A 14,974-nucleotide genomic window follows, 5' to 3' on the forward strand; every position below is an offset into this window, starting at 1 on the left:
ATACCCAGATTGGATCCAGAGACCCACAATCACTGCCAAGGAGCTCCTTTGTATGGATATTTGGGTAAAACTAGCAGCTAGCGGGTATCTGAGTTACAGGCCCAACTGATCAAACATGTCTAGACTTTACTGAAAAAAGCGTATTCAGCTAACATGAAGTTACAAAGTATGACATAATTACAGTTGTATTTGGATGGTCCAATATTGGTATTGCAAAGTATAAGGTCAGGAATTATCCTTTATCACAAGGAAAACATTCTTACATAATAGGTTCAAGCAGGCAGTACGGTGAACACAAATATTCTGCTAGTATCAGTTTTCAAAATGTACTATGCTCCTTACTTGAACTGCTCAACCATGATTTGGCATAAGTAAACTTTATAGAGAAAACATACAAACCTCAAAAGCAAGGTGGAAAGGTGCAAAGCCCACATGTTCATGTAAACAACGGACTTCTTTCTGCACTGCAATCAATTCAATGGAGTGGTTTGTCAGCATCACTGTAATTTCTGGAAAGACGTGTAAATGTACACACAACAAATCAAAAGTCAAGAACAGCAGTGAAAATATTCTACAAATAACTACTGTAGCAAAAAATGTTCTTAAAAAGTAAAGGAAATGTTTGTTTTGGCAAATTTAATTTCTATGCAGTGATTGTATGTTATTTTGGTTTGCAAATACTAATTTAGGGTTTAAAACAAGTAGCAAACTACAAACAACGGATGGAAAATATTTTTAATGGCTTAAGCCATGACAGGAAAAACGAGCCTAGCTAGTACCCCACTATAAAGATTTTTCTAATGATTAATAGGGTGCAAAATCTGAAAAGGGAACTCTTACCTTTAAACATTTTTAAAAGAGATGTTAGTCTTTGCGAAAGTTTAAATCACACGCACTGTCCTTGTTATACAAAATGGCAGAACCCTTATGTACCCATGCCTCAGAGCACTGCAAATGAATGCAAACAATCACTATGGGTCAAGTGGTAGGAACATATGGGTAGAATCATTAGAAGAACTGATAGCCACCTGTCATGATGTGGTTAAGAGACAAGAAACCAGCCGGAAAGGCAATTGCAGAGGATCAAAAGAGTTTAGGGCGCTACCCTCATAAAGAGGCACTTAAGGTATCCCTGTTTTGAAATGCGTGAAGTAGGTTGCAACAGTTGCACAAACTAGCATGCACCTGTAGAATGTTACTAAGAGGCAACCTATAGCTTTTAGAAGTGTGGCTAAGCTAACGAGTGCTATAAATGTGCAAGAAACAATGAGGGCGGTGCACATTTCAAGGGAATTGATGCTGAAATTAAAAGGAAGTACAATTTTCAATGTATAAACTTGAATGAAAATATGGAAGCATGAATTTGTGTTCTATTTAAAACATCACCATGTGTAGGGAGGTTGAGTAATAACACGTTACACACAAAACAGATTGTGGTTCCAACAACTGTTTTTTTTTTTTAATTAATTTAGGCTTCCAGGTACGGGTTGGACCAAACAAATATAGAAATACTGGAAATCTTTACAAGTAAAAGGGGATGTCTAGCACTAAATAGTGGCAGGATAGGAGTAACACAAAGTTCTTCAATGCTATGCCATCTTCAGTGGTGTGGTTTCAAATCATATAGTACAACCGTGCCTCTCCCATGAATTACACAATGCCCAAAGGATGTGGTCAACAGAAAGTTCCAAACCTATACTTAATAAGCCCTTAGGCTCCCGGCTAGCCGCTAAACTGCAACAGAAATGTACCAAGCCTTAGCCAACAGAAGAAGTTCACAAATCCTGTTCTACAAAGTTTATCTCTAGCCTCAAACACTAAAGGAAGAAGCTCATCCTGGCAAGATCTTCCAGGGTTTAATCACAGACCGGTTGGACCCTCCTTGGTCTTCCTGCTTTCACTCTCTTCCTTCAAACCTCTCCCAGGCCCCTTGGATCTCGCCCTTGCTGTCAGGCTCTGCTTTCACACCTTATCTTCAAGCTTGAATTATCAGTCTCTCTTGCTAAGTGGTTGGATATGTCTCAAACCTCTGGTATTCAGCCAGATAGGTCTCTTCCAGACCGTCATATTCAAGAAGGTATTCCTTTCAGATTTCAGGGTTCGGTTGCATGTTTCAATTATTTACTTGTTAGGTCTTCCCCTAAGGGCCTGGTCTTTCAACATTCACTTGGTAAAGGTTTCAGCATGACTCGGTTTCTCAGATTCACTTAGGCATGTCTCACCACACCTGTCCACGCCTAAGTGGGAGGCATTTGTTGCCAAAGTGATTAGTGTGAAAGCGCACGCTAAGTCAAAAGTTTTTATTTTCTTCCTCCTCAGTAACAGGCACAAGTGCATTGCATTCTAGGGACCAGCGGTGCCTTTGAACTTAGAGTGCTGCAGGCCTGTTCATGGTGTGGTGAGAGCACGACCGTTAGGTTCTCCGACACATCACACTCGCACGGTGCACCAAGCTAGCGCACAAGGGTGAAGTGTTTAGGACCATTGGCGCTCCAGTATGGATGCCAGCATAACTGTAAACAAGTGCTGACAGGAGTATAAGGGGGACACGCTCATCTGAGAAACTAAACATGCAAGGCCACGCAGGACACATTAAGCGAAGCAAGGGGATGTAATCCAAAACACAAAAGAGGCAAAGCCACTTCGACCCAGCCCCCGCACATAAGCTCTGCCTTTGCACACCTCTGAGGTGATAAATGCTTTCGACAGACTGAAGGACCTCTTTTTAAGGAGAAAGCTGAACTTTCCACCTCCAGACTCCTTAACCCAGGGGATGACGCTATAGGTTATGAATAGAGCAACTCAGAAATGATTAAGAGGCAGACAAAGGCACAGAAAACTCTTCTCTACCGGGTGAACCGGGGGAATGGCTGACCGACAACGCTGTCCCTCTACTACATAGAGCAGTGGAGGCGGACAATGTGTTTGAGCCTTGGGGTTCTAATGGAGCAAATGGGTCACTGTCCCCGAGAGTAGCAGACTACCTAATGTATCACATTCAAAAGACACTAGATAAAGATGTGAGTGGCAAGTTCAAAGTAGAGTGCAGACTCCCCAAAATAATGAGGAAAGTCACAGTAACTTGCATATTGATGACAAAATGCTCACCTTTTTTATGAGGTCTGGCAGGGATCTTAAGAAAGGTATAGATAGGACTGTTTGCTAAGATTCTAGAGTTGGTGGAGAAGGTGAAGAGTACAGGTGAACTCGTGGATTCTCCCGTCTTGCCAGCTTGAGCTTAGACAGCAGTCTGCTTTTCGGGCAATGCCAGTTACGTAATTTTGATGGAAAAGCTTAATGACGCCAGATAAAGAAATATAGCGCTTTTGGAAGTGGGCCCAGATGTACAAGGTCTCTTATTGGGAGACAGTTTTACCAAGGAACTAGCACACTTTGTAGGCAATGTGGGTGGTGGGAGTCAGAAGGAGTCGAACACATTAAGGACATACTGACTAGCTATTAATAAACTTAAAAGAAGGCCCATCTTTCCCTACTGCAAAAGAAGGCCTATCTTTCCCTACTGCTAGAGGGATTTCCCTACCTATATAAAAAGGAACTAAAGGTGCTCATCTCATCAGGAAGTCCCAAAGAAAAGAATGTCCTCAGTCCAAATCTAATTCTACCTGACCCTACCACTAACACAACGGGGCCAGGAAAATGGGTTAATTCCGCTGGTGTTCTGACATCTTCTGATAGTCTCTTTAAACCAATGTCTCTGTTTCTTGTGTTGGTTTCCTAACATAATCTACTTTAATGTTTCTGGATATGGCCTTGATTAATTCTTGTAGCTATTCTACAGTAGCTCTTCCACAATATTCTTGGGTCTTGTACTCTCTTTAGTGATGTGTCTGTGACAACTTTCCTTGTAATATTTTCTCAGTTTGTTCTGAACTTGTAGACCTTGGCTTTCTCAGCTGATCTGATCAAATTGGGTAATTTGGTAATTCTTCCCTCCTGGGTTCTCCCTCTGTAACGGTCTTGTTCACTTGACAGTATTAACTCCTCGTCATTTTTCCACTCTTCTCCTTTGAACTCAAGGGGTAATTTACCTTCTTTCACTAGTCTTTGTTCCCAGACTTTATCTACTTCCCACACAGGGTTATTTGTTCTTCTCTTTATCTGCTCTGCACACTTCCAGTTAACAGTTTTAACTGGGACTGGTTTCTCGCTCTGTGTAATGTTTACCCGACGACTTCCCGCTCCTCCCTTTCTCCTAGTTACCTCTCTGTATGCAGGGGAACGTTGCAGGGCCCGACATTTGCTCTGATATTCCTCTTTGGTATAGGTCTTCTCGTTCCTCAGTTTTGCCGGTCTCCCGTCTTCGGCTTCCCTTCTGGTTGTTGCCGTATACGGGTGCAGGTGTTAGGAAATCACTCGCGCTGCTCTCTCTGATGGTGTAGGTGTGGTTCTTTGGGTGTCCTTCCCACCAAGGTATGGACGTGGTCTTGCCACCACCAGGTACAGGAGTCCGCTCTCCCGCCTCACAACGGTGTCTCTGTTGTTGAATGCGCTGGGCCTCCAGAGTATCAGACTGGCGTTCTGTGCCTCCTCGTAAGTGGCTCGGCTCAGGTCCGCCTCTCAAAAGTGTGATTACGCCAGGGGGCTTCCCTGCGTATGATACTCTTTCCGTCTCTATGTTACTCCACTCTTCTCATTTAAGTACATGTCTCTTCTTAAAGAACCATCTTTTCTGTTTCCAGGCTGGTTTGCTTCAGCATTGTCTTCGGCCAAATGCGCAGCGCTTATAATACTCTTCGTAGCAGATAGCCCCATATATGTTACTATGATATGTGGCTTAGGGAGTTCCTCATGGGAATGGAAGTCATTGTCCCCTAAGGGGGAGTCTTACCCAGTGAGGTCCCACTTGTTCAGACACTTAGGGAGGGTCTTGCAGAGTGGGCTCACCTCCCTAGTCTCAAATGGAAGGCTCCCACTTGGGGAGAAGGGACGAATACCTTTGATTCGTCACAGTACGTATACTGCCCTCGATGACAAAAGGATTGTGGCTAAGATTTTCTCAAGGGCCAACAAAGGTAAAGGCCCCTCTCACAGCTGCTTCAGAGTGGACAGAAAAGCTCAACAAGGCTGAGGAGTATAGTTTTACTTGTCGCCTGGGCGATGGTTCGGAGGACTAGGTTAGCGAACAGACAATCAGATATTCGGGTGGGTGCGTTGGTGGCCTCAGTGATCTTAGCATTCAAACGGAATGCATCGTCAGGGGATTCCTGGGTGCGGAAGTCTATGAGAAGTCTTCACTTAAAATGCTTAGCTGGAGGCCATGAGGGGGTGCATGGCAAATAGCTGATAGTTGTGTAAACTCATGAGGCCGGTAACGCAAAGGGATACGGAGCACCCCCTGCCCTTTGCCCTCCCAGGGCCGTAAGGAAGATTGCCCCCAGGGGAGGAGTGCCTCAGGCACCCCCGTCCCAGGTTTGGTGTTGATCCGAGGTTGGGCAGCTGAGTTAGCTGCGTTGGCAGCTTAGGCAGAGGAGGCAGCATAAAGGAGCAGCTGAACGCAGGAGGCACACCACGGAAGACCCATGCAGGCCTTGCAGGATGGAGGCCCCATCGAGAGACGCTTTGGCGGAGAGATTATCCCTGAGCTGCGGGAGACCTGAGCAACGAAGCCCCCCCCCAGGGTGGAGCCAGCTGGGAAGGCCCAATTGAGGTAACAGCGGAGCTCCACCAGAGACTATCGGTAGTGGGGGGGGTGAGACCATAACCCCCCCAATGGAGTAATCAGTGGTGAGGGGCAGAGCTGAAGCATCCCCGAAGTGCGACACCTCCCGTGTGACGAGGGGAGCAGACAGGAAGGAGACAAGGGCGCAAGAGGAGGAGCGGGGTGCTGGAGAACCCCTCCCCCTGTGGTGGCCTGTGGTGCTCCCTGTGGAGCAGACCCAGGGAGGGTTTAATTGTGTATCTAATAGAGCTGGTGGGACACCTCTGAGAAAACAGCCTGGTGAAGGAGGCCCACTGTGAAGTCCCAGATCCAATGCACCCTGGAGAGGGAGGTGGCTGCCCTGTCGAGTAAGGCCAGTGCCGGTGCAGGATGCCAGTGGTGAGCTGTGGGCCCCCTGAGCTCAGAGAGGGGCGTGTACCCGCCTCGCCACAACACACGAGGACCTGCCACTGGAAAGCACTGAAGAGATAGAGAGAACGGGGGGGTTGGTGGAATGTCCAGGTGGAGCCCAGAGGACAACATTGAGACCCCTGGACATGGCTAAGAGCGTCCAGCGACAACGTAAAAGAGGACTCTGGGCCGACTCCCTGGGTCTTAACCCCCCCCCCCCCTGTCAAACTAGCTGATGAGTTAAGGTGTTCAGTAGGGTATGAGGGGCCAGGCCATGGAGGGCTGACAGCCTTGGGGGCACTTCGAAGAGTAGACGGACGAGAGAGCCTGGCAGAGGTGGGTGACAGCTGCCCCTCAACACTATCGATCCCTACAAGGGCAGAAACCCCGGGGGTCCTGGACCCTTTCAGTCTGCCTTTCCCTAACCCCCCCCCCCCCCCCCAAGGAATAGAGACTACATCTCCAACATATGGACTGGAGATCCACTCTGCAACAACTTAACTACTCACTCTCCCTACTTCCTTCGCAACCCGACAATGACAACGCCATGGTTAGCAACCAAATGTCGACCAAACAAGACCTAGCGTCACTTTTGGAGGAAATAAGGGGCGTGAGAACCGATATAGGTAGAAAAGCTGGACAGATTGACCCAACGAGTGGACAACATGGATGATAGGCTACAACAAGTGGAAAACAATCAATACTCCTTAGACACAGAGTCACAGATGGACATGAGATTATCGGAAATGGAGAGGAGAGAGGCAGAAATTACATTAAAAATGGATGACTTCGAAAAAAGAGAGGAGAAACAACCTTCACTTTTTCGAGATTCCGGTAAGGGAAGACGAGACAGAGAGGGACCTCAGGAGAGCGATTCATGAGGTGGCAAAAGCCCTGTTTGGTGAAGATTTGACAGTCAAGCAGAAAATTGACAGAGCCCACAGAGCAGGTGGGGGAGCCAGAGGTCCGAGATCAGTACTCGCTCGCTTTCACCATTATCCTGAGAAGATAAGGATCCTGGAGAAAGCTTGTCAGAAGGGCCCATTAATCCAAGGAGAGGCTAAGATCACTGTCTTTCAAGACTTGTCATCCTACACACTAACGAGGCGCTGCGCGCCCCACTGACCAAATGGCTAATGGAGAAGGACATCCGCTACAGATGGGACTTCCCCTTTTCGATTTCATTCGAGACCGATGGATACAAATACCAGCTCATCACTGAGGACGACAGACGCAGAGTCACTAAAGAATTGGTGGGGGACAAGGCAATAAGGCCTGGGGAAAGGGAAGCCCAGCCAAGGGAAGACACGTGGTGCATTAAACAGTCAAACAAGCCTTGAATTCCAGGTTCGCGCAAGTTCAGAAAATGTAATACCCCCCCGAAAAAGATCCCTCTTGACTATGAGGCTGTCCAGTGGGTCACCGATTCCACGTAAAGTATAAGGTCTCGTTGACCACATCGGGTCCTGGTCCAACCAAACCTTGGGGCCCAGCGACTGTAACATCAACGATATTGCCTTGATGCGATTGGCTACTCATAGCAGTAAAGGCAGAGTGGATGGGTTTTGTGACACCAGAAGGGATTGGGATGACCTTTAACAAGTAAGGAGACCTTTGGGGGTGCGGGGAATTGATCCTGTTTGGGATGAGGAAACGCGAACTGACTGAAGCAGGTGGTTTACTTCATGTGTATGGTTATTAGGTGGGGCTACCCTGCATTTACTGTTTGAATTCAAGGTTGTGTTCTACCTCTGACCATAGACAAGGGGGTGGGGGGGTCAGAAGTTATGTGGAGGTGTGAAGAAAGGGTGTACATTATGAGCGTTGCTGGTGGACAAGTCAGTGGTCCTTTTTTAGGACCGACCGACCAAGTCTGGATTCTTTGGAGGTTCGGGGGGTGGAAAGGGAGCGGGGAAGTTGGGGGAGTTGAAAGTTCAGAGATGTTGCTTTAGTAGGTATCAAGCACAGAGGGCTTGTCCAGGGGATACCGTGAGAAAGAAACTGGATTTTAATGCACAGATACAAGCATATGAGGTAGGAGTCTATAATGGTTGGGGGCGAGCATAAGTGATCTTATGGGGATTGACTTAACTATTGGCTCCCATAATGTAGGACAATTCTCTGACTAAAAGAGCTCTCTTGCTGAGGGAATTCCGAAGGTCGCAGTTGGATGTGATGGTGGTCCAGGCAACTCATTGGAAACGGGGCGAGGAGCCATTTCTGAAGGCGAATATCATGGGAAAGATCTATAGGTTCTCAACCACAGCTAAAAAAAGAGTGGTGGCAATCATTCTTTCCAGATGTCTCAACTTCGGCGTGAGGACATAGATGATCGTTGCAGAAGGGAGATGCCTGGGGTGGGGGGGCGGCGATTTTAACATGGTCCTCAACCCCATCAAGGATTGCTCTAATTCAGGAACAGTGGAGGGAACTCTACTGTGTGATAAAGTTTGAGAGATTTCGGAGAGTGAATGAGGTGCTTGCGTTGTCCGACACCCTGAGGGAAACAGATAGGGGAACCAGACCCTTTACGTTTTACTCTCCGGTTCACAATCCATACTCAAGAATCAACATGATATTGATTGATGTTGCACTTAAGGGCCAATCCTCAACCTCTCAAGTTTAATCAGTTCCGTAGTCAGACCACAATGTAGTGAAAGTCGTGGTGGGAGACTGGGTGGCAGGGAGGCCCAAGGGGGGCCCAAGGGGAGGTGGATGCACAATGACTTCCTCCTCAAAGATAACGAAGTAGCACAAGTAGCAACGAGAACTTCAAATGTAATGACAACGGGGAGGTGGGCCCCCAATCCCATAATGGGGGTGTTGATAAATACGGGCTCCGGTAAAAAAAAAGGATCGGGTGAGCGAGAAAAAGAACTAAGGGAGAAGATAGCACAAATTCGAACAGTGACATGAGAGGATTCGGCCACATCCCTTCCCAAACTCAAACAGCTTAGAAGGTACAAAGCCCAACTGAAAGCACTGTTTTAGGACATGGCAGGAAGCTAGCATTCTCGAGCAGAAATATTATGAGAAGGGGGATAAGGCAGACAAAATTCTAGCCTGGAAATTGCGTGAGGAACGAAAGAGTAGAATGACCATTGAAGGCCGGAGTGTATACGATGCAGAGGGAATCAGGGAACAGTTTAGAGCTTTTTATGAAACCCTGTATACCTCGGAATACTGAGACGACACCTCAAACATAAAGGACTTCCTAGCACATCTTACCACTCCCAGACTCCCAGGTGAGTTAGCAGCGACTTTAGAACAGTAGAAGAAGTTCTGAGGACGATCAGGGGAATGAAAGGGGGCACTACCCCAGGAAGTGATGTTTTCTCAGTGAGGTTTTATAAACGATATGGAGCACTCCTAGCTCCTTACCTGACAACGGCATAATGGGCTTCCCCCCCCTTGGACTAAAAAATAAATAAATAATAAATACATTTTTTTTAGTCACTCTACCTTCATAAAGAAATTATTTCTGTTATAGCATAACAGAAATAATTTCTTTATGAAGGCAGAGTGACTACAGGGAACGCCAGAAAACAATGTAGGCGATCAGACTCTGTGGCTCTGGGTGGGATGATGGCATAGAGGGGCCCTGCTCTATGAATGAGGGGATAAGACAGGGAGGCTTCTGGGCTGGCTAGCAAAAATGGAGTAAGCTAACCGAGTGGTGTATGAGATAGATAGGGGTGCGGGGGCAGAATAACTAGGAACCTAGAGGAGATAGTGCAGGCCTTCACAGAGTATTATCAGAAGCTGAATACATAACAGCTTACTAAAGGGGAGGCGGATTTGAGGAACTTTCTAGAACAACTGGCGATGAAGCAACTGTCAAAGGAGCAGAGAAACACACTAGAGGGGGAGTTATGGGTAGAGGAAGTGCAGGAGGCTATGGCCCAGCAGGAGATGGGTAAAACTGCAGGGCCTTTTGGATTCCCTTTGGAGCTTTGGTTGAGGTTAAATGAGGATGTCTCAGGCCAATGTGGGAAATTCTCCAAGAGAGCATTGAGAGGGGGATGGTGCCGTCGGATCTCACAGAGGCCACAATAGTGGTAATACCCAAGGAGGGGAACAACAGGAGCAATGCAGTTCATACAAACCAATATCCCTAATCAACATTGAGACCATCATTCTGGATAAAGCATTAACTAAGTGGCTGAGTAAAATTATTGCGGAAGTCATGAAGGACCAATGTGGTTTCATTCCGAATAGGTTGACTAGGTTAAACAATAGGCACCTTCATCTGTTTCTGGGGGGAGCAAAAGTGAGGTGGTGTCCGTTGGACATGCTGGCGTTGGGAGCCCAAAAAGCTTTTGACTGCATTGAGTGGGCGGACCAAATAGCAGTCCTGCGACGGATTGGCTTTCGAGAGGGGTTTATTGGATGGGTCCAGGTACTGTACAATGGCTTGACAGCCATGTTACGAGTCAATGACATGGGTTCTGAGGGTTGACTCAATCACGGCACCAGGCAGGGGTGCCCACTCTCATCCATGCTGTTCGCTCTGGCGTTGGAGCCCTTAGCAGACTGGATCAGGGAGGATCCGTAGGCGTCTGGTTTTCAGTGGCCAGGGGGTGGGAGGGCAGAAGGGCGGGGGGGGGTGGTTGGAGGGAGGGTCAGATATCGCTCTACACGGACGACATATTGTTCCATGTAACCAACCCGAAGCATTCAGTACTGAGAATTAGTAACATCCTTGAGGAGTTTGGCTCCTACTCCGGATTGGTAATCAACTGGGACAAATCCATCCACATCCTGGTGGAGTGGGAGGAGGAAAGCCGGAGGTGGTAACCACCACTACGGACTGAAACCGGAAGCTTTCAGTATTTAGGGGTATGGCACTAAACCACTGGATGATACTTCCAATCTCCCTCATGGGCAGGGTGGCGTTATCTAAGATGGTAACCCTACCTAGATTCCTATACATTATGCCGCACGCTGCGTGTGGACTGCAGGCACAAGAATTTGATAGGATTAACAGGATACTGAGGGAATTTCTATGGGAACGGAAAATCCCCTAGGATGAAACTGGAGAAATTATATAACTCCTGTTGGAAAGGGAGGCTGGGCCTGTCCAGCATGAATCTTTACTACTGGGTTTAGCAGTTGCCCATAGTAAATAGATGGGCGTAAACGGGAGGGAAAGACACCCTCGGCGGCATGGAACTGGAGCCGATGGGTAGGGATGAATGGCAAGGACTCCTATAACGGTCAACACGAGTTAAAGGGGGTCTTCCCCTCACAGCAGCAGTGGGTTGGGCCCGGGTACAAGCCCACAAATATCTAGGGTGGAGGACAAAGCTCAACGTCTCGGCTAAACTTTGGGGAACCAGGCTCATCGAGGGGATTCAAAACCTGAGATGGGGAGTGGAAGGACTTGGGGAATCGGGACGGTGGGAGGATGTAGTTTCATCAGGGGCGATTAGGGCATTTTAGGAGATGCAGGATGCCTGGGGACTGCACAGACAGCACCACTATAAGAATTTGCAGTTTAGCCATGTACTACAACCACACATGGACAGTCTGGTTCCCGAAAACCTCCAGAGTCAAGTGGAATGTATTGGACGGGGAGATTGAGGGCAAACTGATAACTCTTCCTCTTCACACTTCTTTGGCAATGGGTTTAAAATAGTCACTACATCTGGGCAATATTCTTCATACACACTGTTAGATTCAGTTATCTTCTTTTGGCTTAGACAACCCGGCTGATTGTCAAAGTGTGCATCCCTTTTGGCTTTGGTAATGGTGGTTCAGGTTCCCTTCTTGAAATATTGCCCCTTTGTGGGGTTGGCTATTATCACCCACTATACCTTCAGGTGTGATCTTTGGAGTCTCTGAATGCCAACTGCTTTGGTTTACATCAAGTTGGAATATGTCACATAAAGGAGTAGTATCTTACCCGTTACTCCATTTCTATAGTGTTGGTATCTTTCATGGAGTCACATGCTGTGAATATTCATTGTCACCAGGCTGGGAAACCCTGGTAACTTTAACATAGTTAATTTTCCTATGGAAAAACCTTGACACCTTGAGTGTCCCATCAAGGTCGTTTTGGGTGCTTTTGGCAGCACCAATGGGACATCGACTATATAGCTCCACCCCAGCACCATCCCCTCAGATTTTAACCTCCCCAGATGGAGGAAGTCCTACTTAGGATGTTTGCCTGAGGGGCGAGGCCAGCGGGCGCATGTGAATCCATGATAGATACCAACGCTGGAGAAATTGAGTTACAGGTAAGAAACTACTCCCTTCTCCAGCATTGGATCTTTCATGGATTCACATGCTGTGAATAGATTTTGTAGCAGTATGCATGTATGGAGGAGTAAACCAGCCAAACAGAAGATAGATACTATGAGGACGTTTACATTAAAGCAAAAGAATACATCTGTAAGGTAGAAAACAGGAAGAACCCCAGAAGCTGCAGGGTTTACCTTACTGGAACAGTCGTTGAAGGACTGCCTGTCCCATCTGCCCATCTTCAGCATGTTGCTGGTGTAAGCAGTAGTGCCTAGTGAAAGTGTGGGGCACTGCCCATGTTGACGCTTGGTAAATGTCTCCGATGGGTACCCACGACCAGAGCCGGCGATGCAGCCATTGCTCTCGTGGAATGTGCTATGGGGGTTGCTTGTAACGGCCTGTTGGCCTTTGCATGGCAGAAGGATATTGTAAACGCCACCCATATATGGAAATGGATCTGCCTTTACTGGATGCCCAAAAGCTAAGAAGAGTTGTTTAGAGGATCTGAACGATTTTGTGAGATCCCAGTAGTATTTCAATGCCATTTTGACATCCAACGAGTGTAGAGTCTTCTCTGCTGGCGAAGAGGCATTTGGAAAGAATGTGGGTAGAGTGATTGTTGCATTTTTATGAAAATCAGATGGTACCTTTGGAATGAAATGCGGGTTCATGGAGAGAACCACTTTGTCCCTCATGAACCGAAGATGGGGAGGATCAATAACCAAGGCTTGGAGATCGGAGGCCCGTCTAGAAGCCAGAATGGCCACTAAGAAAGCCACCTTCCAAGTTAGAAACTTGATGTGAATTGTTGACATGGGTTCAAATGGAGGCTTCATAAGCCCTGCCAAGACCAAGTTGAGGCTCCATACAGGTGGAATCCTTTTCTTCAGTGGAAAGAATGTTATAGCTAGCGGCTGCAGATCAGGTTGTCGTGCACACCATGCACAAAATCCTTTCCAATTTCAGCTATATGAGATGTTGGTGGATGGAGCTCTTGCTGCTGCTAGGATGCGACGGCAGTCGTGAGGGATATTCAGATTTCCAAATTCGGAGTGGTCAGGAGACATGTGTTACGGCAGTTTTTCTGAAGTCCAATTAAGGGCCTAGCAAAAACATTCTACTGAGGCAGTACAAGACTCCACTCTTAGTATAAGGCTGTACCACCCGAGTTCGGGGTAGCGTAGACAGAGCAGACAGGCTCATCTTAGGAGGGAGAGAGGGCAGTAGATACAATACAATTGAAATTGTCATACAAATGATCCAAAGAAACAATGAAACACTATGTATTGTAAAAATAAAGGATTTATTTAAATACAGGTAGGCCCAGATAAATCTAGTGGTTAAGTAAGTACTAACAGATTATATGGCATCACAATATAACAACACTATACTAGGGATTAACGGTATAACGGTATACCTTTAAAGATACCGTGAACCACTTAATTGAACAATAATAACTGTCACATTGTTTATACAGTTATACCGTTTATATCGTTAAGTGTGCTTTTCAATCTGATTCGGAAAGGCTGCAGTAAGCAAGTGCTGCGCAGTCTTGGCTTTGCACTGTTGGATGTGCCGTCTGCAAAGTAGTTTCAGTTGGAGCAGTTTTTAATGCCATTCCATAAACCACGCGTACCTGACACAATATCAATATGTTATCAATAGGAAGAATACATAAAGTGCCAAGAAGGAAAAGGGTTTACTTTGGGTTGGCGGCTTTGGGGTTTATATATTTATAATGGATGTTTGCAAAACATATGACAATGGAGGATTTCCCTGGTTCTATCGTTGAATTTACAAATAATAAGTCAAACTGCGAAATTCACTCATCTCTGTGGATATTCCCTGCTGCCATACCAAAGAGTAACATGTCGGTGATTACTGAACACCTTTTGGCCCGTAAGTAAACTAAATGCTGTAACACAAAGAGAGAGTGTGTGTGCGTGTGTGTATGTGTATGCGCATAAGTGTATACTACCATCAGCCTCCATAGTTCTGTGGCATGCAGGTTATCAAGATGGCAACATGTTCATCTTCACCAGTAGCCAGTGGGGGATCTAAAAGCCTAAATGACCACTTAAGAAAAGATATTCAGTTTGTTTTGCCAGTCGCAGCAGGGCTTCCTCCCCACTCTCCTCCTCTCCACACGTGTGTTTGTGTTTGGTGGAAGCAAGGGATGGCATTTCAGTGGAAAGTATGTTGAAAGCCCAATTCTGGCCCTGGGTGCCTGGTTTTGTTTGCGATGATAAATCTGACAATTTATGACCTTTTAGAAAATATTTGGTAAGATTAGTTAACTCCACCTGCTATACTGCGATAACCACGATATACCGTCATTTGGCAAGAAGGTTATCGTACCGTCATAAAACTAATACCGTGACACCCCTACACTATACTTGAAAGTACACAGACCCAAGTATAAACCTTATTTGGAACACCCAACAGTAGTTCTAGGGAAGTCAAAACCTTGTTATACACATTTAGTATAGGTCAAGCCTATTCTTTGGGAGTAAAATACCAATGGTTACTTTTAGATTACTTTTGGTAATACAAGGACCGTAGGCCCTTCCAGTTGCCCAGTGACTCTTGGAACAAATCACATAAACAGTCAACTGGACAATATACTTTTGGTGAATAGTGAAACACTTATTCTAGGTGCAA

At 46.4% G+C, this 14,974-nt stretch overlaps 1 protein-coding gene across 2 annotated transcripts in view; it reads right to left on the reverse strand.

The window, feature by feature from the left end:
- Positions 1–14,974, reverse strand: part of TOP6BL (TOP6B like initiator of meiotic double strand breaks) — a 1,011,792-nt gene that overhangs the window by 832,932 nt on the left and 163,886 nt on the right. For both annotated transcript variants that reach the window (XM_069643061.1, XM_069643062.1), the window contains exon 4: positions 400–509. In XM_069643061.1, the coding sequence (XP_069499162.1) occupies positions 400–509 (110 nt within the window). The remainder of the gene's footprint in view (positions 1–399; positions 510–14,974) is intronic.

This window comes from Ambystoma mexicanum, chromosome 2p (genome assembly GCF_040938575.1).
Source record: "Ambystoma mexicanum isolate Mex_15411 chromosome 2p, UKY_AmexF1_1, whole genome shotgun sequence".
NCBI lineage: Eukaryota > Metazoa > Chordata > Amphibia > Caudata > Ambystomatidae > Ambystoma > Ambystoma mexicanum.